This window comes from Molossus molossus, unplaced genomic scaffold, assembly GCF_014108415.1.
Source record: "Molossus molossus isolate mMolMol1 unplaced genomic scaffold, mMolMol1.p scaffold_m16_p_8, whole genome shotgun sequence".
In the NCBI taxonomy this organism is placed as follows: domain Eukaryota; kingdom Metazoa; phylum Chordata; class Mammalia; order Chiroptera; family Molossidae; genus Molossus; species Molossus molossus.
The window spans coordinates 106,612,978-106,637,179 of record NW_023425402.1 but is presented as its reverse complement, the minus strand read 5'-3'; the positions used below and the strand labels follow the sequence as shown (position 1 = coordinate 106,637,179).

General features: G+C 44.8%; 2 protein-coding genes, 2 non-coding genes and 1 pseudogene across 4 annotated transcripts; 3 read left to right on the top strand and 2 right to left on the bottom strand.

Moving 5' to 3' along the window:
- The first annotated feature begins 1,195 nt into the window (after nt 1-1,195).
- On the top strand, nt 1,196-10,927 carry TCP1 (t-complex 1). The gene is made up of 12 exons (XM_036248519.1): nt 1,196-1,389; nt 2,399-2,484; nt 2,690-2,818; nt 3,771-3,868; nt 4,251-4,361; nt 4,678-4,859; nt 5,743-5,869; nt 8,551-8,726; nt 9,367-9,490; nt 9,768-9,960; nt 10,101-10,264; nt 10,629-10,927. The coding sequence occupies exons 1-12, from the start codon at nt 1,326-1,328 to the stop codon at nt 10,843-10,845; spliced, it is 1,671 nt and encodes a 556-aa protein (XP_036104412.1). The 5' UTR covers nt 1,196-1,325; the 3' UTR covers nt 10,846-10,927.
- LOC118622129 lies at nt 4,028-4,164 on the top strand. The gene has a single exon (XR_004957948.1). It is a non-coding gene; the product is annotated as a small nucleolar RNA SNORA29 (small nucleolar RNA).
- Nucleotides 9,554-9,688, top strand: LOC118622117. The gene has a single exon (XR_004957940.1). It is a non-coding gene; the product is annotated as a small nucleolar RNA SNORA20 (small nucleolar RNA).
- Nucleotides 10,842-23,131, bottom strand: ACAT2 (acetyl-CoA acetyltransferase 2). Its single transcript, XM_036248520.1, has 9 exons — nt 23,002-23,131; nt 22,231-22,365; nt 19,379-19,560; nt 17,751-17,868; nt 16,186-16,329; nt 14,030-14,152; nt 12,256-12,410; nt 11,599-11,709; nt 10,842-11,212 (listed from the first exon to the last, which is right to left on the bottom strand). The coding sequence occupies exons 1-9, from the start codon at nt 23,054-23,056 to the stop codon at nt 11,042-11,044; spliced, it is 1,194 nt and encodes a 397-aa protein (XP_036104413.1). The 5' UTR covers nt 23,057-23,131; the 3' UTR covers nt 10,842-11,041.
- On the bottom strand, nt 16,855-16,988 carry LOC118622160 (annotated as a pseudogene).
- Nucleotides 23,132-24,202: the final 1,071 nt, after the last annotated feature.

The following is a 24,202-nucleotide window of genomic DNA, read 5'->3' as shown; positions in this document are numbered from 1 at the left end:
CAACCACCTCTCAGGAACGCACTTGGGAGGGGGCGTGGCCCGTTAGTTTCGGCGACGCTGTGTGCAGCCGGGTGAGGCACCGGTGGCCTCACGCCGCCTTATTTGGGTCCTCTGGTTGCGGAGCTCAGGCCGACCGGGCGATACACACACCCCCTGGGCACTGGGAGGGATCAGCACAGAGCAAGATGCGGTTTTCGCTTCAGAAATGGCGGCTGTCGTTTTACCTAAGGGCCGTGGAAAGTCTTGCTCGGCCTCTCCCTGGCCCGCGTTTATACCCTGGGGCCAGGAACAAAGCCTGCGACTTGTGCCCTCCGAGCAGGTTCCTACATTTAAGGAAGACAGTTAGTATAAGCCACTGGTGTGCTGCAAGGATTTTTATTTACTTTTTTAAAAAAATGTTTTTATTTTTTTAGAGAGAGAGAAAGGGAGAAAGGGAAGGAAACATCCATGTGACAGAGCTATACACTGATCGGCCGCTGCTTGCACGCCCCCACTGGGGACCGAGCCTGACCCTGGACTGAACCCGACCTCCCAGCCCAGGGATTGAGCTCAGCCCGCCGGCCACACCCGCTGGACATGCCGCAAGGGCTTTTAAAACATGCAGCGCCTGACTCTGGTCAGGAGCACTGACCTCTCTTCTCTTAGATTGTCAAAGAAATGACAGCCACCACAATAGCTGTCCTGTGTGAATGAATCAAACTCACACCTATTTTTGTCAAATAGGCAAAAAATATACTTTTTGGCAAACTGCAGAATTTTAGTAGTTCATGTGAGCCATGGGGTGAAAAGGGTTAAAAATCTCTGGTATAAACTAACAGGCAACAGTAGCTCGGAAGCCCAGCTCTACCTTTGAGAAGAGCCGCCACCCCCTTGCCCTCCCCACACTCCAAGCTCCACCCCGCCCTGCACCAGCTCTTCTAGAAGGCACTAGAATTCACGAGTGCGCGCGCAACCGAGCACCTTCTGCCAGCGGTCCCACACCCTGACTTCCGTTCTACCTTTGGCCTTTCTCATTCGCTCCCTAATTGGGCGAAAGTGCTAAGCCCGCCCTCTCCCGGCTCCTCACTTCCTGCATCTTCACGCTTCTCACTCCCCCCCCCGCCCCGTTCTTTCCCGCCCTGCCCCGCGATGGCGCCGGGGTAGGTCGGGGAGGGAGGAAGAGGTGGAGCGGTGTTCCCAGCATCCCCTGCGGCAGCGCTTGGGCTAGTTCCACGCCGTTGCCGTTGCCGCTGCCGGAGCCGCTGGTGTGGCCGCCGCTGGGCCCAGGGACCGAGACGCCAATTGTCCGCGGTGCAAGAGAAACCCCAGGTGTACCCTGCCGCGAAATGGAGGGGCCTTTGTCCGTGTTCGGGGACCGCAGCACTGGGGAGGCGATCCGCTCCCAGAACGGTAAGGCCCGGCAAGGCCCGGGTTGGGCCGGCGCGAGGTGCTGCCCCCGTCCCTAGCCCGCCCCGTTGTGTTCTCCTCTCCCCCAGAAGAGGGTGTGGAGGTGAGGTGCGTGCCCTTCCCTCGCCGGCCTCGTAGCCTCTGGGCGGGCGGCAGCTCCCCCTCCCCGCAGGGGAGGGACGCCCAGAGCGCGGCACGTTTTCGGGGGCCGCGCCTTGGAAGTGGTCGCTGTGGCCGCTCAGGCTCGGGGGGCGGAAAGGCGGCCTCGGTACTGACACGTGCGGGCCGCGCCCGGAGCCCCCTGGGTCACGCCGGGCCCCTTTGTTCCGATCCTGCACGAAGAGCGTGTCCCCCGACCTCTAGGCCTCGTTTTAGGGCCAGGAACCAGGAAGGACTGGTTCCAATTTCTCGTTTTACTGATGAGCGAAGGGCCACGACTTCGGGCTGTCATCTGCAGTAGATGCCGGGTGGCCGACAGCTTCTTGAGAGAGGAGCCCACGGAATTTAGTCAGATGTCGGCATAAGCGATACTTGAGATGAATTTATTCTAGTGAACATTGGTACGAATGAAAGCGATTGTTGGTGAGCCTCCTTTGAGAGTGTTTATGTTTTGAAGTCATGGATACCTGTTGATCTTACCGTAATTTGATAGAATACTAATTTTTGTCTTGGATAAATTTGCAGTAAAGGCAGAACCTTTGGATTCCCTTTTTTTTTTTTAATCACAGATAAAGATTTGAATTTAATAGGATTTTTTTAAAAAAAAACACCAGTTTCTGGAACAAAAGACTGATGTGATGCTTTTTTTTTTTTTTTGGTGTGTGTATACACACACACGAATGAATGAGGTGGCAGAACCCGAAATTATGACAAGTAGATGACGTTTTTATTTTAAGTAATTAGTATAAATTTGGAAAATTCAGAGGCTGTTGGATGTCATTTACTTTTTTTAACCTGAAATTGTCCTTTGAAGTAGTGGATTTTTCTAATTTATTTTATTTCATTTCTATAGTTATGGCTGCAGCTTCTATTGCCAATATTGTAAAAAGCTCTCTTGGACCGGTTGGCTTGGATAAAATGTTGGTGGATGATATTGGTGTAAGTATAGCTAGATGTTTGTTTCTTTAAATTAAAAGGATAGATCTTAAACGTTTTGCTATGTAAATTCTTTGTTTTTCATCAGAGTGCTGGTATTGGACAGTGTAGTTAGGTGAATGTATGTCTTAATGGGTTTGTGTTCATTAGAGGATGCCTTGTTTCTGTAAGTGATTGTGTGTTTTTTCTTCCCTGCAAATTTCTTTAGGATGTCACCATTACCAATGACGGTGCAACCATCCTGAAGTTACTGGAGGTAGAACACCCTGCAGCTAAAGTTCTTTGTGAGCTAGCTGATCTGCAAGACAAAGAAGTGGGAGATGGAACTACCTCCGTGGTAGGTAGTCACCTGGTAGATGACTGAAGCGTGGCTTTCCTAAATCAAACTTTCAGAAAGTAAACCATAGTTAAGTCATCTGCGTCTGAGTCAGAAATAAGTTACTTAAGAGGGAAAATATTTAAGTTGTTTCTTGGGTAGTGATTCTGAAACAAAATTTGAAAAAAACTAATTATATCTAGTTTGCGCAATTTGTTTTGTTTTTCCAGTCCCCTCATGACCTGAGACTTAGAAAATTCTAAAACCTTCCTTTTATAATTATCTAAAGAAAAAAATTTCACCGGTTTATAAAAACGTGATGTTTTTATCTTTTAAGTGTTGACAAGGCAATCTCATGAGTTCAAAATGGGAGTGTGAGAAAGTAAACCCGATCAATAACATAAACTTGGAGAGTATCCATCCAGCACATTGATGTAGAAACACTTATTTTGTGAAGAACAAATAATTTGCTCTAAAGATACAGTGTGTTGTGGGGGAAAACGTTTGCATTTCTAAATTGAACTATAAGCCATGAAAGAATAGAATCTACATCCCCTAAATAATAAAACTGGATTTAAAATTATAATTTCCTGCAAAAGAAGTGGTGTTGGTGAGTCTTTTTTATTAAAAAATATTTTTTAGTGTTCTTGATTATTTTTAAAATAAATCAAGTAATAACCTAGACTAGTTCAGGTCACTTGAGTAATCAGACTCTTCATTTAGCATCTGTTGAACACTGTCGTTAAAGGTAGTGGGTGTGTAGTCCTTTACTGTTGTGCTGCAGAACTAGTTGATTAGCCAGAACCTTTTTCTGGCTCTTATTTGGCTTTGGCCATTTGCGTATGAAACACTGTAGAAGTTCTCTTTTTTTCAGGTTTCTAATCAGTTATTCATTTCACTGCCATAATTCTGGTTAATATCTGATAGTTTTGGTGTCAGACTAATACTACAGCAATGAATGTTTTCTCAACAGGTTATTATTGCAGCTGAACTTCTAAAAAATGCGGATGAACTAGTCAAACAGAAAATCCATCCCACATCAGTTATTAGTGGCTATCGACTTGCTTGCAAGTAAGGTTGCATTCAGAGAAAATTTTATATTACATGATATATAATGACTGCAAACTGTTTAAATGTGTTCATTAATGACTACATCTTACTTTGAAAAAGTTATATTTTAGCATTTTTAAGTAATAATATTTGAAGTAAGAAGTAGGGCCAGTACCTTTTTTTCCCATTTGACTACCACATTTTCTCCTAATAGATTTTAGTGGCTATGCTTATGGGACAGATTAAAATTGCCATGATCTGAAGAGGGAGGATTTATTTGTGTCCTCCTCCTATATGAAATGGCTGAACAGAAAATTGGTGTCTGTGACATTTTGACACTATGGTAAAACAAGTTTTAATAGTGAATTAATTTGTAACTTTTTCTCCCCCTTCCTTTAAACAGGGAAGCAGTGCGTTATATCAGTGAAAATCTAATTATTAATACAGATGAACTTGGAAGAGATTGCCTGACTAATGCTGCTAAGACATCAATGTCATCCAAAATCATTGGAATGTATCCTTGTGGTAGTCTGATAAAGTTTAGGCTTTTTTAATAGAAGAAGCTGTGTTAGTTTTCATGTCAGGTGGTGGTATATTGAAATTGCCTGTTTCCTTCCCTGCTTTTCCAGGGGGAAAGGTAATATAAGGTGTCTGTAAAAGTAACATGAATTGCTGATAGTGATAAATAGTACTCTAGCACTTTGGTGGTGTAAATAATGTTTGTTTCTTGGATGAGATTGCGAAAAGGAAGTGCCTTTGCATTACCCTTGATTTTCATGTTTACCTGTTGTCCATTCTAAGTCTCTTGTTCTCCTTAACTGTTGTCTTAGAGATGGTGATTTCTTCGCCAATATGGTAGTAGATGCCGTCCTTGCTATTAAATACACAGATGTGAGAGGCCAGCCTCGATATCCTGTCAATTCCATTAACATTCTGAAAGCCCATGGGAGAAGTCAGATGGAAAGCATGCTCATCAATGGCTATGCACTCAACTGTGTGGTGGGATCCCAGGGTAAGGCTTGGATTTGATCACATAAGGAGAGGACTAGAGGAAATACTAGCTTTTTGTGGACTGTTGTGCACTTACTGCTCTTTATTTTTTTATCCTCACCCGAGGACATTTTTCGATTTTTTGTTCAGATAGAGTGGGAAAGAGACGGGGGGGGGGAGAGAGAGAGAAACATCGACGTGAAAAGGACACTTCGAGTGGCTGCCACCTGCACATCCCAACCAGGGCCGGGGACAAACTGCAACCAGGGTACGTGCCCTTAGCGGGAACCAAACCCAGTCTCTCTGGACCGCAGGCCGATGCTCTAACCGCTGAGCCAAACCTGCCAGGGCGCACTTACTGCTCTTTAAGGAATTGTAGCTCACATTGTCAGTTTCTCTTCAGTGACTTAAACACGTAACTTAGGAAAAATGCAAGTTAGAAGAAAGTACATGTGTTTCATGCCATAAAAATGCATTTGTGCCCTGACCGTTTGGCTCAGCGGTTAGAGCGTCAGCCTGTGGTCCAGAGAGACCAGGGTTCTGTTCCTGCTAAGGGCATGTACCTCGGTTGCAGTTTGCCTCTGGCCCTGGTTGGGTCGTGTGGGTGGCAGCCACTCGATGTGTCCCTTTCACGTCGATATTTCTCTCTCTCTCTCTCTCTCTCTCTCTCTCTCTCTCTCTTTTCCTCCAACTCTATCTGAACAAAAAAATGGAAAAATGTCCGCGGGTGAGGATTAAAAAAAAAATGCATTTGCAATGTTAACTTAATAAAACTGAAATTTGTGTTACAATATAATAAACTTTAATCTCTACTACTTTGGAAGGCTTATGACTAGGTGTATGTTATAAAGTATATCATTATTAATAGTTACTCTAAAGGAATTTAATATTATGTTCAATTATAGGCATGCCCAAGAGAATAGTTAATGCAAAAATTGCTTGCCTTGACTTCAGCCTACAGAAAACAAAAATGAAGCTTGGTGTACAGGTGGTTATTACAGACCCTGAGAAACTGGACCAGATTAGACAGAGGTATGTTGAAAGATTATTTTTGAACTTTGAAAATAGATGTTTCTAAATGATACTTCCATTAGAGCAGATGACAGTAAATTGAAAAAGAGTGAGTGCTGCATCTTCTAGTTAAAGTATTTCCTTGGATAAACAGTAGAGGAACCAAGCAGTGTACTGTGCCTGCTGTATGCCTAGCAAGTACTAGGGATACAGATGGTATTTGTTGATTGACATGCTAGAGACCTAGCGAAATACAAGTTTTTAATGGTTGGTCAGTTAGGTTTTTTTTTTAAATAACAACCAAATCTACAAGAAATACTCGCCAAGAGTCAGGAATGCCGTCATCTTTTAACTATAACTGTATATATCTCTTTCCTCTTTCTTGACATAACAGAAAGTGTCCTTCCATCAAAGGCCAATCCCTCTGCATTAAGTGTCCCAGATTCCATTGCCTTCTGCCTTAAGAGTCTTGCTTCACTGATAGTTCTTTCTCAACCGCATCTTCATCTATTAATTCTACTCTTCATTCCTTTCTAGATTTCACTTGTAGCTCACACATTTTCCTCCAGTTCCTCCCTATCCCTCCTACCTCTTTACAGCCAGATGTCTCAAGAAGGATTTTACCCAAAAACATTTCTGGCGCTTTATTTCTCTTTCTTTTTATAGCTCTGTTCTCCGGTGGAGTACCACTTGCTAAGGGCACTGGTGACAGAGTGAAATTCACTAGACACGTTCAGCCTTCACTTGACTTTATCAAGCCTTTGACCACTTCTTGAAATGCTTGGAGGGTGGAGCAGCTCTGTGATGGTGCTCATCTGCATTGCTGTGCCTGGACGGCACCTCCTCACCGTTCTCCTCATTCTGTGACTTCTGTTATTATTTGGGAGACTTCCCAAATCTGTTTCTCTGAGCTCCAAATACAATATATTTCTCTAATTGAATATTTTTAAAAACTGAACTTGGGATGATGCGCCTCAAATCCACTCTTACTTATTTTGTAATGGGAACGCTCAATTTAGGCAGAAAACTAGAAAATATCTTCTTTTTTTAATCTAATAATTTTTCCCTCCTCATTTTCCACCAAGACCACCTGATTTCTATCTTCAATTTAAATATCAAATGACTCTATTTCCGAGTTGTATTCTCTTACTCCAGACTATTGCAGAGGCATGTGTGCTGGTCATCTGAAGCTCACTCTCACTCACCCTCTCCTAGGCTATTTCCACAGGGCTGCCAGCCATGAGTACCTTACACGTTCTTCTCACTGTGGTCCAGCCACAACAGGGTCAGGATTCACCGTGCTCTTCCTCCACAGGACCTGGAATGTTTATTCCTCTGCCTATAACCTACTTCCTACCTGTTTTGATTAACTTTTTACTTTAGGTGGTCAGTCTCAAAGCTTTTTTTATTCCTAAATCTAAATTACCCATACTTTCTATGCCTTGTCTCCTGTGGCTTACGTTTCTGTGTGTGTGTATGACCTGGATTGTAAGTTTTGCAGGTGGAGCCGGAATGATGTTCCTTTGTAGCCCCCACCCCGTTTTTAGTCGTTTCTGGCGCACAGTACTTGTTCATTATATACAAAGGGGTTTGTTTTGAGGTTAATCTTGAATTCATATATTTTAAGAATTCTTTGATAAGTGAAGTGGCTTCATTTATCTGTAAAATTGACTTTTTCCCATAGCTTGTTTCTGATTTCCATACATGTCTGCCTGCCTCCTGGCAGCAGCACGTGAATAACACGGGCTTCAAACTCATCCCGCCTGCAGCCTTTACTCCAGAGTCAGTGGCTGAACCTCCCAGTTACCTGCGCCGTAGATTTTGACTTCTCTGTTCTTGTCATCTGTGTCTCCAATTATTGCCTCCTTGCCTCAGTCCTTCACCTTTCCAGTGCAGTTTCCATGTTGACAGCAGGGGATTCTTTTGAAAACGCAGATTTGATCATGCTACTCTTACTTAGAAAGATGAAACAGTCCAGACTCTCTAACAGCCCCCTTACAGTGTTCTTCATTTTCTGGTCCTGCCTGCAATTTCAACCCTGGAACCCTCTTGACTCCAGACCATCAACCTTTCCTTGTCCCATCTGCAGGATGGATTTCTGTCTCCCAGTGCTCATAATCTCTGCGTTCCACTTGTGGTAGCATTGGCCACGAAATGTGGTTGACAGTCTGCCTCCCCGCCAGACACTTTCCTTTCTAATCACAGTTCTTGGTTAGGGACTCAAATTGGAGGATGGGAGCAGGGAGGTTAAGTAGTCTTTTTTATTTATTTTTAATCCTCACCTGAGGACATTTTTGCATTTATCTTCAGATAGAGTGGGGAGGAAGAGAGGGAAGAAGAGAAACAGATGTGAGAGAGAGAGAGACATCGAGTGGTTGCCACCCACATGACCCCAACCGGGTCGGGGACAAACTGCAATTGAGGTACGTGCCCTTAATGGGAACCGAACCAGGGACTCTCCGGTCCGTGGTCCAGCGCTTTAACTGTTGAGCCAAACCAGCCAGGGCTTAAGTGGTCATTTTTAATGCCTAGAACTTTTCTGTAAATTTGAGTGGTTTAAATTCTGGTCATAGAAGGGAAAGTGTGGTTGATACAATTTAATCTGCACAGTTATTTTGTGAAAAATACTGTACTACTTAAAGCCATGTTACATAAAAAACAAAGAAGGTAACTGGGTTACTACTCAAATACTTTATCTGTAGAGAATCAGATATCACCAAGGAGCGAATCCAGAAGATCCTGGCAGCCGGAGCCAATGTTATTCTAACCACAGGTGGAATTGACGATATGTGTCTGAAGTATTTTGTGGAGGCTGGTGCAATGGCAGTTAGAAGAGTTTTAAAAAGGGACCTTAAACGCATTGCTAAAGCTTCTGGAGGTATGTCTTCTGCCAGCTCTAGATGTGACAATTCATGTTACAATACATGGCAATGTTTCTTTACACTGGAGTGTCAATATTAAGTAGCTTCAAAAATAGCCCTTTTTTCTTTTTACTCCCTTTAATGATTTCTGCTACAAATATATTTATAGAGCCATTTTTCATGTAACTGGAGAATTGGGTTTTGTTTGTTTTTTTTTTAATCCTTACCCAAGGACATTTTTCCTTTTTTTTTGTTCAGATAGAGTGGGAGGGAGGGAGAGAGAGAAACATCGATGTGAAAGGGACACATCTAGTGGTCGCCTCCTGCACAACCCAACCAGGGTGGGGGACAAACTGCAACCGCGGTACATGCCCTGAGTGGGAACTGAACCCTGGATCTCTCTGGACCGCAGGCTGACGCTCTAAGCCCTGAGCCAAACCAGTCAGGGTGAGAATTTTAGTTTTACTGAATTTTGTCACCTGAAAACAATAGTTCCATCTTAGGACAAAAGGACAGTGCTTTTCTGATGCTTAACTGTAAACCTTAAACTTATATTTATTTATACATCATTTTCTCACATGTTTCTGGATCTAAGACAGGATATGAAAATATTCATAAGAGAACAGTGTTTACAGATCTTTGTAATTACCTTGCTAGCAACTATTCTGTCAACCCTGGCCAATTTGGAAGGCGAAGAAACCTTTGAAACTTCAATGTTAGGACAAGCAGAAGAGGTGGTACAGGAGAGAATTTGTGATGATGAACTGATCCTGGTCAAAAAGTAAGAGCTACTTTCTAAATTATACAGTTAACTAGATTTTATTAATGAATAAAAATAGATCACATTCCCATTTGTTTGCTGCTATAGTCTTTACAATGACATGAGCAGTTATACGCATGGGATAAAATAACATTGGACCACTGTCAATTGAGGTGGAATAACCATTTCATCTCTTCTGCATGCATGGTCTAGACATTGCTTCCATGTCCGAAAGTCCTTATATAAGCAGAATTTCTAAAGTATTGATTTAAGAATTTCACTTTGTCTTTTTTAATAGCACTAAGGCTCGTACATCTGCTTCAATTATCTTACGTGGGGCAAATGATTTCATGTGTGATGAGATGGAGCGCTCTATACATGATGCTCTTTGTGTGGTGAGGAGAGTTCTGGAGTCAAAATCTGTGGTGCCAGGTGGTGGTGCTGTAGAAGCAGCCCTTTCCATATACCTCGAAAACTACGCAACCAGCATGGTAAGGACATCTAGAAATCCACTCTTTTCATAAGAGGTCCATCTCTAGCATTTTGTTAATATGCCTCATCTGAGACCTCTACTGCTGTGCATTTTAATTTTCTTCCTTTTTTGAAAACACCTCATTGTCTTTCTTCTTAGGGGTCTCGGGAACAGCTTGCTATTGCAGAGTTTGCACGATCTCTTCTTGTTATTCCTAACACACTGGCGGTTAATGCTGCCCAAGACTCCACTGACCTGGTTGCAAAGTTAAGAGCTTTTCATAATGAGGCTCAAGTTAACCCAGAACGTAAGAATCTAAAATGGTAAGTGTACAATTTCCTGTCTTATTCATTGTCCTCTGTGTATCATATCAGTTGTGTTTTCTGTGATTTTATTGGCATTAATGTGTCTTAGGTTGTTATCCTAACCCCTCCTTGCCTCGCTGGGTAGTTACCTTACCTACAGGACGATCTAGTAGAGGAAAGGGGAGATTATTTTGGGCGATCATAACCATTTTAAGCAACCCCTTTATAAGATATTAAATGATGTCTACCATCTAGTGTTTTCTACAACTCTTTTGTGCTAATATCTGTTAATTGTTTTTTTAAAAAGTACTTTAGTCTTAAAGGGACAGGATAGGTATGTGTTATAAGAGGTCATTTAACAGGTTTTTTTTCTAAATTGCAGGATTGGTCTTGATCTGGTTAATGGTAAACCTCGAGACAACAAACAAGCAGGAGTGTTTGAACCAACCATAGTTAAAGTTAAGAGTTTGAAATTTGCAACAGAAGCTGCAATTACCATTCTTCGAATTGATGATCTTATTAAATTACATCCAGAAAGTAAAGATGATAAGCATGGAGGTTATGAAGATGCTGTTCATTCAGGAGCCCTTGATGATTGAATTGATTTCTCTTTTATTTATAACACTGTAACATGCAGTTGTCTTATACCTTGAGTATTACACATTAAAGTACAACAAACTGCCGAGCCTTGGGTTCTTGTGAAGTGGAAGATGCTTCCATCCTCACATTGGTCCTGATTTCACATATTGGTGCCTTACTTAGAAAGGAAGGAGGTTCAAGTTTAGTTAAGCAGGTTCACCCTCTCTGAACACACATCGCTATCCCCATCCCACCCCCAATGCACAGTGCAGCAACACCACGTTGTCCACCGGTTCGTTCCATTGTATGTAACAGGGTAACAAGAATCCGACAGCCAGATGCACCAAGAGGATGGCCCAAGGCTATAGCCCCTCCTTCAATGTTGACCTAAGGGGGGGGGGGGAGATTGGTTACTCTCTAGGTAAATGGTTAAGCTACTGACTTTCCTTCTTAATGTTATACCAGTAAACTGCCCTCTAACTGTTTCGAAACTGGCTTACACCTTTGTTACATCAATGCTGACTATCCTCCCTTATTCCTTAGATTAAAAATGTTTTAATCCCATTAACATTTGAAGTGAGCTAATGTTTTCCAGCGTCTTTTGCCTTGGGAAGCAAAACATGAATCTGCAAATCCAAGCAGGAACTTACCTGGCAGGTACTCAACTGCACTGTGTAGCCAATATCTGGGATGTTACTATCTAACTACATATGCCTTACTTTGTATTGTGAACATGTACTTGCAAGCTCTCAGGACAGCTTGCTCATATTTACCTTCTCCGGATTCAATCCAAGTTCCTTAACTATTGCAAGTGAGAGGACTGCAAAGGCTTCGTTGATTTCAAATACATCCACATCCTCCAGGGACCAGCCTGCTTTTGCAACCTAAAGGAAAGAATGGTGGAAGAGGTCAAAAAACTGGTTGAACCATTCTTCACTGTAGATAAAGAACATACTATGATACTGAAGGACCTCTGAACACTGCCATTTGGGGTTTCTCTATCAGCTTAGTGATAGCACATTTTGCTTTGACACCAATTCTAAGAGATTAAGGATAAAACAACCCTTGAAAACTCTAAACTTAAATTTTGAGTCAGTAACATCTGTCATGTGTAGGAGAGGTGATAACAGCAGTATCAGTTCTCCTAAAGTACATGACCTAAATATTCCAGCTGCTCTTTGTGGTAGGGAAAATAGGCAAGGGAATTAATGAGTTCATTTAAGGCTAATTGGAAGACTGGCATAAAAGGGAAACAAGTGAAACCTGATGGGAATAAACATGAAAACAAACATCAATCGGCATTTTGGACTGGGAAGGATCTGGGCAAAGTTCAGAAGAGAGCTTAATATGGAGTTGCAGGTGATTGGTCCAGTCTCAGAGGTAAATTAATAAAGCCAAGGACAGGCACTAATATTCAGAATTAAACTCACAGCTTTCTTTATTGCTGGAATCGGTCCTGTTCCCATAATGGAAGGCTCCAGACCTACTTGTGACCAAGAAACGATCTGTGCCAAAGGTGCAAGCCCACGACGATCGGCTTCTGACTTCTTCATGAGAACCACAGCTGCAGCACCATCATTAATTCCTACAAAGTATGACTGTCTTGATTTCTAAAATTTAAACACCTGATGAAGACATGACTTAAACATGTGTTGACATAAGTCAACACATCTTGGCAAAGCCATTTGTCATATTTCAAACCTGACTGTAATTAGAAATATTAAGTTAGGCAATAGGACCTAATTGACCAGAGAGCATTCCAGTGGGAGAAAGTGAAATGATTAAAACTGGGAAGGGAGCCCTGGCTGGTTTGGTTCAGCATTTAGAGTGTCTGTCGGCCTGCGGTCCAGGGAGACCTGGGTTCGGTTCCAGCTAAGGGCATGTACCTCGGGTGCAGTTTGTCCCAAACACAGGGTCGTGTGGGAGGCAGGCACTCAATGTTCCTTTCTCTTTCTCTCTCTTTCTCCCTCCCTCCCTCCCTCCCTCCCTCTCTCCCTCCCTCCCTCTCTCCCTCACTCTATCTGAACCAAAAATGGAAAAAAAGAGATTAATGAAAACAAATGGAAGAAAAAGCCCCAACCTCACAGTAGGGTACTGACAGCTTCTGTTTTTGGAAAAGTTCCAACAGTAAACTGGGGTTTCCTAATTTGCATTTTTATCTGTGCGTCTAGTTAGGATATTGGCAAAGCAAATCCATTCAATCAGTATACACAGATTAAGTCTAATCAAATATGGAAAAACTAATGATCAAATGTGCAGAACTACGTTTTCCCCTAAAGCAGGGTTTTAGAATAACATGTATAAATAGTTAATAAAACAAAAGAAAAAAGGTATTGACCTGGCAGACCTACCAAAAGATGGGATTCCCCAACTGCCCTTTAGAAAATCTAACCTGGGCCCAGCTGGTGTGGCTCAGTGGCTGAGCACTGACCCATGTACCAAGAGGTTGCCGGTTTGATTCCTGGTCAGGGGACATGCCCAGGTTAGGGGCCAAATCCCCAGCCAGGGGCATGCAGGAGGCGGCCAATCAATGTTCTCTCTCATCAATGTTTCTCTCCTCCCTTCCTCTCTCTCTAAAATCAATAAAGAAAAATGTTTTTTGTTGTTTTTTTTTTGATATGTGCCCCTAGTAGAAACCGAACCCAGAACTCTCTGGTCCACAGGCCAATGCTCCACCCACTGAGCCAAACTAGCCAGGGCAAGATAAAAAAATGTTAAAAAAAAAAAAAAAAAAAGGAAGCCCTAGCTGGTTTGGCTCAGCAGTTAGAGCATCGGCCTGTGGTTCAGAGAGACCTGGGTTCGGTTCCCACTAAGGACATGTACCTCAGTTGCAGTTTGTTCTCGGCCCTGGTTGGATTGTGTGAGTGGCAACCACTCGATGTGTCCCTTTCACATCGATATTTCTCTCTCTTCCTCTCTCACCCTCCCACTCTATCTATCTGATCAAAAAATGAAAAAATGTCCTTGGGTGAGGATTACAAAAATAAAATAAAATTTAAAAAAAAGAAAAATCTAATCTGGCGCTGGTTGGGTAGCTCAGTTGGTTTACAGCATCATCCCAATACACCAAGGTTGCGGGTTTGATCCCTGCTCAGGGCACATACAAAAAGCAACCAATGAATAAGTGGAACAATAAATATGTCTATCTGTTTCTCCCCTTCTTCCTCTCTAAAATCAATAAATACAATTTTTTAAAACTCTAACCTGAAGCATTGGCTGAGGTGACTGTCCCTGTCCCATCTGTAAGGAAGTAAGGCTTTAGTTTAGACACGGCTTCTATGTTGCTCCCATGGCGAGGAAACTCGTCTGTTTTAACTTCAGTAAGACCTGAAAAAAAGAAAATAGATTACCTGAGTTCAGAACAGAGATGGGAGTCAGCATGCTAGGAATGGCAGACTCCTCAGACCTGTACATGAAGACTCATACTTGGAAGAAAAGTTTACTAAAAAATACTTTCATTCCAATAAGAGAAAAGTATGCACTAATAAAAATTATTATATGTCGAAACATTTTTTTCCTTTATTGATTTTTAGAGAGAGAGGGAGAGAGTCAGAGACATCAGTGAGAGAGAACATCAACTAGCCACCTCCTGCATGCCCCACACTGGGGATCGGACCCACAACCCAGGCATGTGCCCCGACCGGGAATCAAACCGGTGACCTCCTGATGCATGGGTCGATGCTCAACCTCTGAGCCACACTGGCTGGGCTATTGTATGTTAAAACATTTTATGTGGCCCTGGCCGGTTTTGCTCAGCGGTTAGAGCGTCAGTCTATGGTCCAGAGAGACCCGGGTTCGGTTCCCGCTAAGGGCACGTATCTCGGTTGCAGTTTGTCCCCGGCCCTGGTTGGGTGGTGTGGGTGGCAACCACTCAATATGTCCCTTTCTCATCAATGTTTCTCTCTCCCCTTCCTACTCTATCTGAACAAAAAATTGGAAACTGTCCTCGGGTGAGGATAAAAAATAACAAAACATTTTATCATTTTATGTGCACTGTTGTCATGAGACATTTTGAGTGTTTTCCACATCCATGCTTTGTGCAAAATGGCTATGGTCTGGAACACAGAATTTGGCTGGTTACAGCCAACTGGATCTGGGAGTGTGGAAGTCAACCTCATTAAGGGCTGGACATGAGGGTCTGTTAACCATTAATAGAACTTGACTGAAGCACTCCATATTAGATAAAAGCAAAGTGACCCACAAAGATCTACCCAAGAGCCCTGGCTGGTTTGCTCCGTGGTTAGAGCGTCGGCCTGTGGTCCAGAGAGACCCGGATTCGGTTCCCACTAAGGGCACATACCTCGGTTGCAGTTTGTCCTTGGCCCTGGTTGGTCGTGCGGGTGGCAGCCACTCTATGTGTCCCTTTCACATCAATGTTTCTCTTTATCTCTCTTCCTCTCTCTCCCTCCCACTCTATCTGAACAAAAAATGGAAAAAAATGTCCTCGGGTGAGGATTAAAAAAAAAGATAAAAAGATCGCCCTGGCCGTTTTGGCTCAGCGGTTAGAGCGTCGACCTGCGGTCCTGAGAGACCCGGGTTTGGTTCCCGCTAAGGGCGCGTACCTCGGTTGCAGTTTGTCCCCGGCCCTGGTCGGTCGGTCGGCAGCCACTCGATGTGTTCCTTTCACATCGATGTTTCTCTCTCTCTCTCTCTGTTCCTCTCTCTCCCTCCCACTCTACCTGAACAAAAAAAAAAAAATGGGAAGATGTCCTCGGGTGAGGATTAAAAAAAAAATCTACCCAAGAGCCCAGCTGGTGTGGCTCAGTGGTTGAGTGTCGACCCATCAACCAAGAGGTCGCCAGTTTAATTCCTGGTCCAGGCATATGCCCAGGTTGTGGGCCAACTCCCCAGTGGGGGGGCATGCAGGAGGCAGCCAATCGATGTTCTCTCTCATCGATGTTTCTATCTCTCTTTCCCTCTCTCTTCGTCTCTCTCTAAAATTAATAAAGAAAAAAATTTTATAAATCCACCCAAGGAATATGAAATGCACACAGAAGCAACAGGAAGTAATAAATCTCCTTCACGAAGATTTAGCTTGTAAAAGGTCAGCTGTTGCCTCGCGACCCCAAGTCAATGCTCCAGTTTCTTGTGAAACCTCTATCTACCTAGCAGTGAGGACACTGGAACCAAGAATGTCTGGATGCTGCACAGCTTCCCATGTTTCTTCACCCCATAAACACTGCCCCTCCCTCCCCGACCATTATCAGATGCATCCAGGGTGTATCTTTTAGCTGCAACCTGAAAGACACAGACATAGCTAGGGCACGATTCATACAGCCCCATGTGTTATTCTTTTGGGTATTATTCCTACTTATAGCCATCCACATTGATGTTGAAATCATTATGATTTATATACCCACCTTTTCTAGAAGATACAAACACTGGTACAATCTCTTTGTCAAAATGGCCAGCTTTCTGTGCACGCTCCGTCCTGTTCTGGGACAGAACTGCCAACTTGTCCTGATCTTCTCTATTTACTTGCCATTTTTTGGCTACGTTTTCAGCTGTGAAAAAATAGATAAAACAAAACCCAAACATTTACAGGAACTGGTTTTTGGTGGCCCAGGTTTTTCACATTTAAACAAGCACCGAGCGCCCAGTAGCAGTGAGCTCACTGGTAGGTGAGAGACAGCACGAGGGACAGCACTGTCGGCATCTCCCCTCCCACCGGTGCGAAGATGCTGCAGTGACGTAAGAAGCCTTTGTCTTTCTTTGCTTCCTTCCTTCTCTCTTTTCCTCTTTATATAACTTCAAACTTTCAGAAATTTCCTTCATGCCGATTTACCAAGTGTCTATTTTTGCCCCAACTGTTTTATCATTCTCTTTCTGAACCAAAGTTATAGATATGCTTGCTCCTTTATCCCTAAGTTTTAATTTCAGTGTATATTTCCCCACAAACAAGGCCATTTTCTTATATAACCAACCATAGCTTTCAAATTCAGGAATTACAACATCAATATGATACTATTTCTAATTCTTGGATCGTGTTCAAATTTCACCTATTGTCCCAGTGATTTTTTTTTTTTTTTTTTTTACAAATTGTGCAGTCGTTTCCCACATTTGGGGAAATCGCAGGGGTCAGCACATCCGGAGGGCAACGGACAAGCCTCGCCCCGGGAAGACCACCTTCGTGGTCATGGTATCTCCCCTGCCAGGTAAGTATGATTTTTTTTTTTAGAGAGGGAGAGAGAGAGAGAGAGAGAGAAAGAAACATCTATGTGAGAGCAAAATGCTCTCAATCCCAGCTGGTATGGCTCAGTGGATTGAGCATGTCCCATGGACTGAGAGGTCCTGGTTCGATTCCTGGTCAGGGCACATGCCCAGATTTCAGGCTCCATCCCCAGTGGGAGGTGTGCAGGAGGCAGCTGAGTCACATCAATGTTTCTATCTCTCTCCCTTCCCCTCTCTCTAAAAAAATCAATAAAAATATAAGAACAAAAACAATGATGGGCTTCCTTCTGCATGTCCCCTACCGGGGATCAAGCCCAAAAATCAGGGAATGTGCCCTGACTAAGAATCAAATCAGTAACCTTCCAGTGCACAGGACGATACCCAAGCAACTGAGCCACACCCCGGCCAGGGCCCAACGGTGTTCTTTATAGCTAATTTATTTTTCAGTCCGGGATCCAACCCAGGATCGTGTACTGCACTTCACTGTCAGTTTCTTCAGTTTCTTTTTTTGGAAGAGTTCCTCAGACTCTCTTTGTGCTCTTAACCTTGATATTATTGAAGAGCAGGGGCCAGTGCTTTTGTCAAATGTCCGATTTGGGTTTGTTGTTTCAAGATTAGATTAAGATTATGCTGAACAGCAAGTATCCCTCTGAATCACATATGGTCTCATAATAAGGAAAGCACCTGTGGAGCAATTACTACATGATTTTTAACCTTTCCACAGTAAAGATGTTCTCAGCTACGCCTGCCTTACCTGTAATGCCCATGTGATAGTGGTGGAAGGCATCTGTAAGCCCGTCACAGAGAATACTGTCACTCAGTGGTGTTTCCCCCATCCGGACTCCTGTCCTCAAGTGAACTAGGTGAGGAGCCTGGAAGCAAGACACACGTTAAATTTAGGCTTGGTTATAACTAGTCCTCTCCTCAGGATCCCACTCTTAACTATGCAGTAGTCCCTAAGTCCTCATCTAGTCCCCTTGTGACCCTTCTCCCCAGTTCTGGCCCATCCTCCTCCTCATCCAGGGCCCCCAAACCCTTGGAATCAGCAGACCACTCCACCCTGTCTCCTCTTGGGAGCGTGTGACTCCCCTGCCTACCCATTTCCATTTTCTGTCAAATGTAACCCACTTCTGTGTCCTATTTCCTTAAGAACCTCATTCACTCTTTCCAAAGAGGCAACTACTTATCTGTGAAACGAAGAGATCATCTAAGGGCTTAAGTCAGTGGTTCTCAACCTTCCTACTGCCGCGACCCTTTAATACAGCTCCTCATGTTGTGGTGACCGCCAACCATAAAATTATTTTCGTTGCTACTTCATAACTGTAATTTTGCTACTGTTATGAATCGCCTTCGGAAATATGTGTTTTCCGATGGTCTTAGGCGATCCCTGTGAAAGGGTCGTTTGACTCCCAAAGGGGTCGCGACCCACAGGTTGAGAACCGCTGGCTTAAGTGATGCTAACAGTGTTTATTTTGATGGGAAGACATAATGCCTATAGTGAGAATAATCAGGTTGCCTAATTAACTGATGAGGAGGGATTTCTGGGTAGGGTGTCCTCTTAACTCTTACCAACTCAATAGCAGCTATACTAGAATAGAAGGACTAGGGGTCAGAAGATCCTGGCTCTGGGCCTCAGTTTACTCACCTGTAAATTAACCATGACACCATCTACCCTCTAAGGGCTATGCTGTTGTGACTGCTTGTATAGCACTACACAGATATTAGTAGGGTCCTATCAGTATCACCGACTGTTTGCCACCGTCAGCCGGCCGCACCCGGGCCCCAGCAGAGGCTGAGCTGCACAGATGTCTGCCGAGGCGATCTCCAGGGCAGATCCTTGAACTGCCTGTAGACGGGAAGGGATGTACTTTTTCCTTTTTCGTTGCGCCACTTTGAAGGATGGAACTTGGTGAAACAAATCCCACTTGGCAATCTTATTAGAGAAGAGTACTGTTCAGTGGTCCTCTTTTCTACATTCTATACCTCCTCAAGGTCAACAAAATTTGGTTCCTGGGGTCCTCCTTGTCATGTGCATGAAGGTAAGTAAGTGGCAACATCTGTCTTTGACTTTTCCTCACGATGAGAAAGACATTTAAGACCAAAGATATATACTGACTAATATTATAGGTTCAGAAAATATTTTATGCTTCTTTAATATTTTTAAAAAACCATTCTGTTCTCATCACACTGGTTGACAGGCTTTTTCTTCAAATATCCCATCTCATGTGAAAAACAACATGCAGGTAGGGATCAAGGTCAAATCCACTTTTTATTTGTTTACTGTTTGGTTCCAACTCTGATATGCTCCGATTTACTCTGCTATGGCATGGACATGAGTTAGCAGTGAGAGGTCTGCAACAGCCATCTCTTCAGACGCCTTACCTTGCTCATATTTTCCATGCCTCCTGCAACCACAATGCTGGAGTCTCCTATCTTGATTGACTGCTCTGCAAGGCACACAGCTTTTAGGCCCGACCCACAAATCATCTGGCAGCTCCATGATGGAACAGAGTAGGGGATCCCTGCACCCACACTGGCTTGTCGAACAGGATTCTGCCCGCAACCTGGAAGAAGGAAAACAGGCCTCTCAACAATCAAGTGGAGGCAGTATGAGTGATCCGGAGATTGCAACAGGGTCTACCACCACTGCCAGGCAAGCTCTATCAGAGGTGCGAAGGCCTGTGTACACTCCACGCCCATCAGAGTCCAGCCCTGAAATACGTATCACCTTGTGCTGTCCTGTAGACATAGGTGGATATAAGCTTTCTTCTCCACAGTCATTAATACCTTAAGAAGGAACTGTCTTCTTAACCTTTTGACAGGGCTTGAATAAGCACACACTCCCTTATGAAGATAGGGCAGAACATGGGCACTGTTCCTATTTCCAGCTAGGCTGGTGCTTCCGTGACCATGGTTAGGATACCTTAGCCATGGGAAGACAAGAGGCTTACTTAAACAGGAAAATCTCTGAGAAGAAGCATTTCTTTCCTTAATATTCACCACACCATGGTTAACTGGTTACCTAACACGAGAACTGACAAATAGCTCTAGAAGTTCCTGCAGGGAGTGGGAAGAAATACATCACACACTTCATTTTTTAAATCCTTACCCAAGGATACTTTTCCATTTTCCTTCAGATGGAGTGGGAGGGAGGGGTAGAGGAGGGAGGGAGGAAGAGACAGAGAAACATGACGTGAGAGAGACACACTGACTGGTTGCCTCCTGCATGACCCGACTAGGGCTTGGGACTGAACCGCAACTGAGGTACGTGCCCTTGATGGAACTGAACCTGTGACTCCCCGGTCCTCGGGCTGATGCTCTAACTGCTGAGCCAAACCGGCCAGGGCATATCACACACCTAATTTAATCAAAGTATCAGAGAAGGGGATGGAGCTGAAAGTTTAAAATATTCTCAGTCACTGCTGTCTGTATCAAAGGGTCAGTGTTTATACAGTGGTCACTCTACTGTTAATTACTAATATACCCACACTTAGCAAAAAAACTAGCAAATGGATCATTGACAAAAATGTAGATAATATTCATCACAGTGTTATTAATCTGGTGTTAGGCTGGATGTGCAGAGTAGATGCAGGAAAAAGGTTAAAAACACAGTATTAAAATATTCTCTGAACTAAACTCCTAAGACACTAGTCAATAAAGAAGGCAATATTATTTAAGGTTCCTGCTTTTTAAGCTACAATGAATTACATGTGCACTTAAGTAAATAAGTTCTTTATAAAAGTTTTATGTATTTATTCATAATCCTTGTCTTCAGGTACTTAAGAGTTAAGAAATGAGTGTTGCCCTGGCCAGTTTGGCTTGGTGGTTAGCATGTCAGCCCTCAGACCAAAGGGTTGTGGGCTCGATTTCAGGTCAAAGGCACATACCTCGGTTGCAGGTTTGATCCCCAGCCCTGGTCAGGGTTGTACAGGAGGCAACCAACTGATGTTTCTCTTTCTCTCTCTCTCTCTCTCTCTCCCTCCCTCCCCCCTCCCTTCCACTGTACCTGAGTCAATGGAAAAATATCCTCCAGTGAAGATTAACAACAAAAGGAATGTTGAACATAATTAATTAGTAGTCTAGCATTTGGCAGAATATGAGCTCCGTGAGAATGAAGATTTCTATGTTATGTGAACACTTATATCTAGCTGATAAAATAGGTAACTGGAAAACAGCAGGTGCTCAGTGAATGCTTGTTAAGTTATTGTGGAGGCTCAGGAGGACAGATGCGGGTTCAAGGTCTAGCTCCACTGCAAACTCTGACCCTGGATAAGTTGCTTAAACTCTCAAAATCTCATTTACTCATTTGTAACATGGAGATAATATGATCCAATAGACTTACTGCGAGGACTAAATGAGGTAATGAATGGAAAGCACTAGGCACAGTGCTTTATGGGCCCAGCAGGCCCTTAATAAACACAGCTATATTCTTATTATAATATGTAGAGATACTAGAGGTGAGATGTGGAAAATATAGCCGAGAAACCAGCAGGTGAATATGCTATGGCAACTGAGTAAATCTGAGTCATGGGTCTGGGAAGGAAGAAGTGGGGAGTGACTGACGGTAACCAGTCTGAGGCAGAACTCAGATACAGGATGTCCCCTCAAAATGTATACACGTTGTTAGTGAGCACTGCCAATGATCACTATGAATAGTTAGAATTTACACTACTGACTGAGCATGAGACTAGTTACATTTAACTGATTAGGAGTTGGCAGGGATTGCTGGTCCATAAACCCGGTGGAAATCAGAAGACTGGAGCACTCAGGTGACTTACCTGTGCCCATCCCAGGAGTGACTCACCCTGTCTGTGAGCAGTGTGAAGCCAGCCTGTCTCACCAGCTCAGAAGTGAGGCGTGAGGACCTTACCTGTGTTGTTGGAGCGCTATCCCCAGCACCTAGCACAGTGCGGGGCACCAAGGAGGCATTCAATAATTCATTTTTATTGAATGTGTGACACTAAGGAAAAATGGAGGCTCATGCATACGTTCCCACTGCCGGGCTGGCCCTGCTTCTAAGGAGTGAAAGACAGTGAAGGATGGTGGTCTAGGCTCATTCCGGATCCGGAGGAGTGCACTGAAGATGCTGGGTGGGGAGAAGCTGTTCACGGGCCTTGCAGAGGAGCACCACCAGGAATTGTAACCGAAGGAAAAGTCTGTGCGGGGGAGGGGCCATGCATCGATGGGCTGCTGCTAATGAACACGACCCTCTGCCGAGGGCGCCTAAGAGTTACCTGCTGTTAAAACGTGTCCAAATACGACCTCTGACACCTCCTCGGGAGCTACAGCAGCCCTCTTCAGGACTTCTTTGATGACAGCCGAGCCCAGGTCGTGGACAGGAACGGTGGACAAGGCACCATTGAAGGAGCCTAGGGCAGAAGGGCACGGGAGGGCGATGCAGAGGCCGCAGGGCGGGGGGCCGGCGGACCCGGGCTCTCCGCCTGCGCAGGGGCCCGGCGCAGCTCCTCTGGGCACAGAGCTGAGCGCAGGTGACCGCAGCCGCCGAGATCCCGGCCGGCGGCTCCCAGCGCGCCAGGGAGGCCGCGGACCTGCAGGAAGCCGGCCGGTCCATTCCCCAAGCCGGAGGGTTCGGCCACGCTTCCCCGACAAAAGCGGTGGGCCCTCCCGCGCGTCCGGGGGCTTTGCCACCCCCACAGCGCTAAGGAGATAAGGGCAGTTCACTTTAACCTTCGGACCCCAGCAAGACACCCTCCCAAGCCCCGGCTCAGACCACAGGCAGCCCCACCCCTGAGGCCACCGGGCTGAGATGGCCAATCAGGAGCTCGCGCGAGAGCGCCTCTTTCTGCCAGCCAATGGGAGAGTCGGAAGGCGCGGTGGCTCTACCCGGGGAGCCAATCAGAGCCCGCGGAAAGGAATTATCCTCACGGCCGAGGGGGAGGGGCTGGCAGGCCGGTCCCGAAGGAGTGAGGTTCTTCGTTCCGAGGGCCCGTCCCAGAGGTCCCCGCGGTCGGCCCGGCCTGCGTGCGGGCCTGCTGGCCTCTCACCTATGGCCGTCCGCGCCGCCGAAACGATGACCACGGGGTCCGAGCCTGCATTCATCCTGCCACAGGGCCACTCCACGCGCTTCTGTGGACCTGATGCTCCTGCAAGCGAAGAAAAGCCCTCTCCAGAGGAAGGCGGACCACCCGGTGGGCGGAGTCGCAGGCCGCCCCGCCCACCGCCTCCGCGGGCGCCGGTGCGCAGGCGCGAGGGTGGGCGGACGGCGTGGGCAGCCGGGACCGGGTGGGCCAGCGAGGCATTGACGGAGAAACTGGGGGCCCACTGGCACCGCAGACTTCACAGGCACGTTCCAGTGTTGCATTTTTTCTTTCCTTTTTTTTCTTTCTTTAAAATAAAACAAATCCTTTAGTTTATCAAGTGTTTTAGAAAACAGTTTTATACTTGAGCCAGCCTTGAAGATAAGCACAAAAGGTACCAGTTTATATATTTTTAAAAACCCACAACTCAAGCACCCACTCTGTGGATAGCACTATTCTAGGCGAGACAGAAGGGATTCTTAAGCTCAGAAACGTGATTTCCCTTTTCAGAACTTGTATCATCGCCATTGTAGCATTGTTGTAACCCAGGAGATCGACCACACTCAGACTCCATTTTTCAGTTTTGGGGGATGTTTTATTACCTGCGCAGGGACTGCAGCCAACCTACACAGAGGAGAACTGCAGCCCCGAGCTCAGGGGGAGGGTTGCTTATATAGGGCAGGGGTCATTCAAGAGTTTAGCAGAGCAAGCAAGCTGCTTGTACAGAAGTGGAGGCAGTTAGCGATAAGCAGGAAGGAACGGAGGGGGGAGGGAGCTGAGGCGAAAGGGAACTGGGTGAACTGGGTCAGCATACATCTGTCCTGCTATTCATTCCATTATCCAAGTTTTAAAAACTAACAAATTCGAGACAGATATCAGCGGTCAGTCAGGTGCAATACACACATGTTGAACAGTTACAGTTTTATGGGGTAAAGGGAGCTTCAGTTTCTCCCTATCAGTTTCTTTACAGAGCATGCAGGACACTCTGGCCTTGGGGCCGTTTCTGTCCTCCCTTTTCTTGAAGGATGTTGCTTTTCAAATTCCCAGTGAAGGTCAAACTCTAGTTAATTTTTATGGGGCTAAAGCCCTCTATAACATTCCCCATTGTTCATCTTGCTGTCTCTGAGGTTGTTAATTAGGGCAGCTTAAAGACAAGTTGGATTCTAAG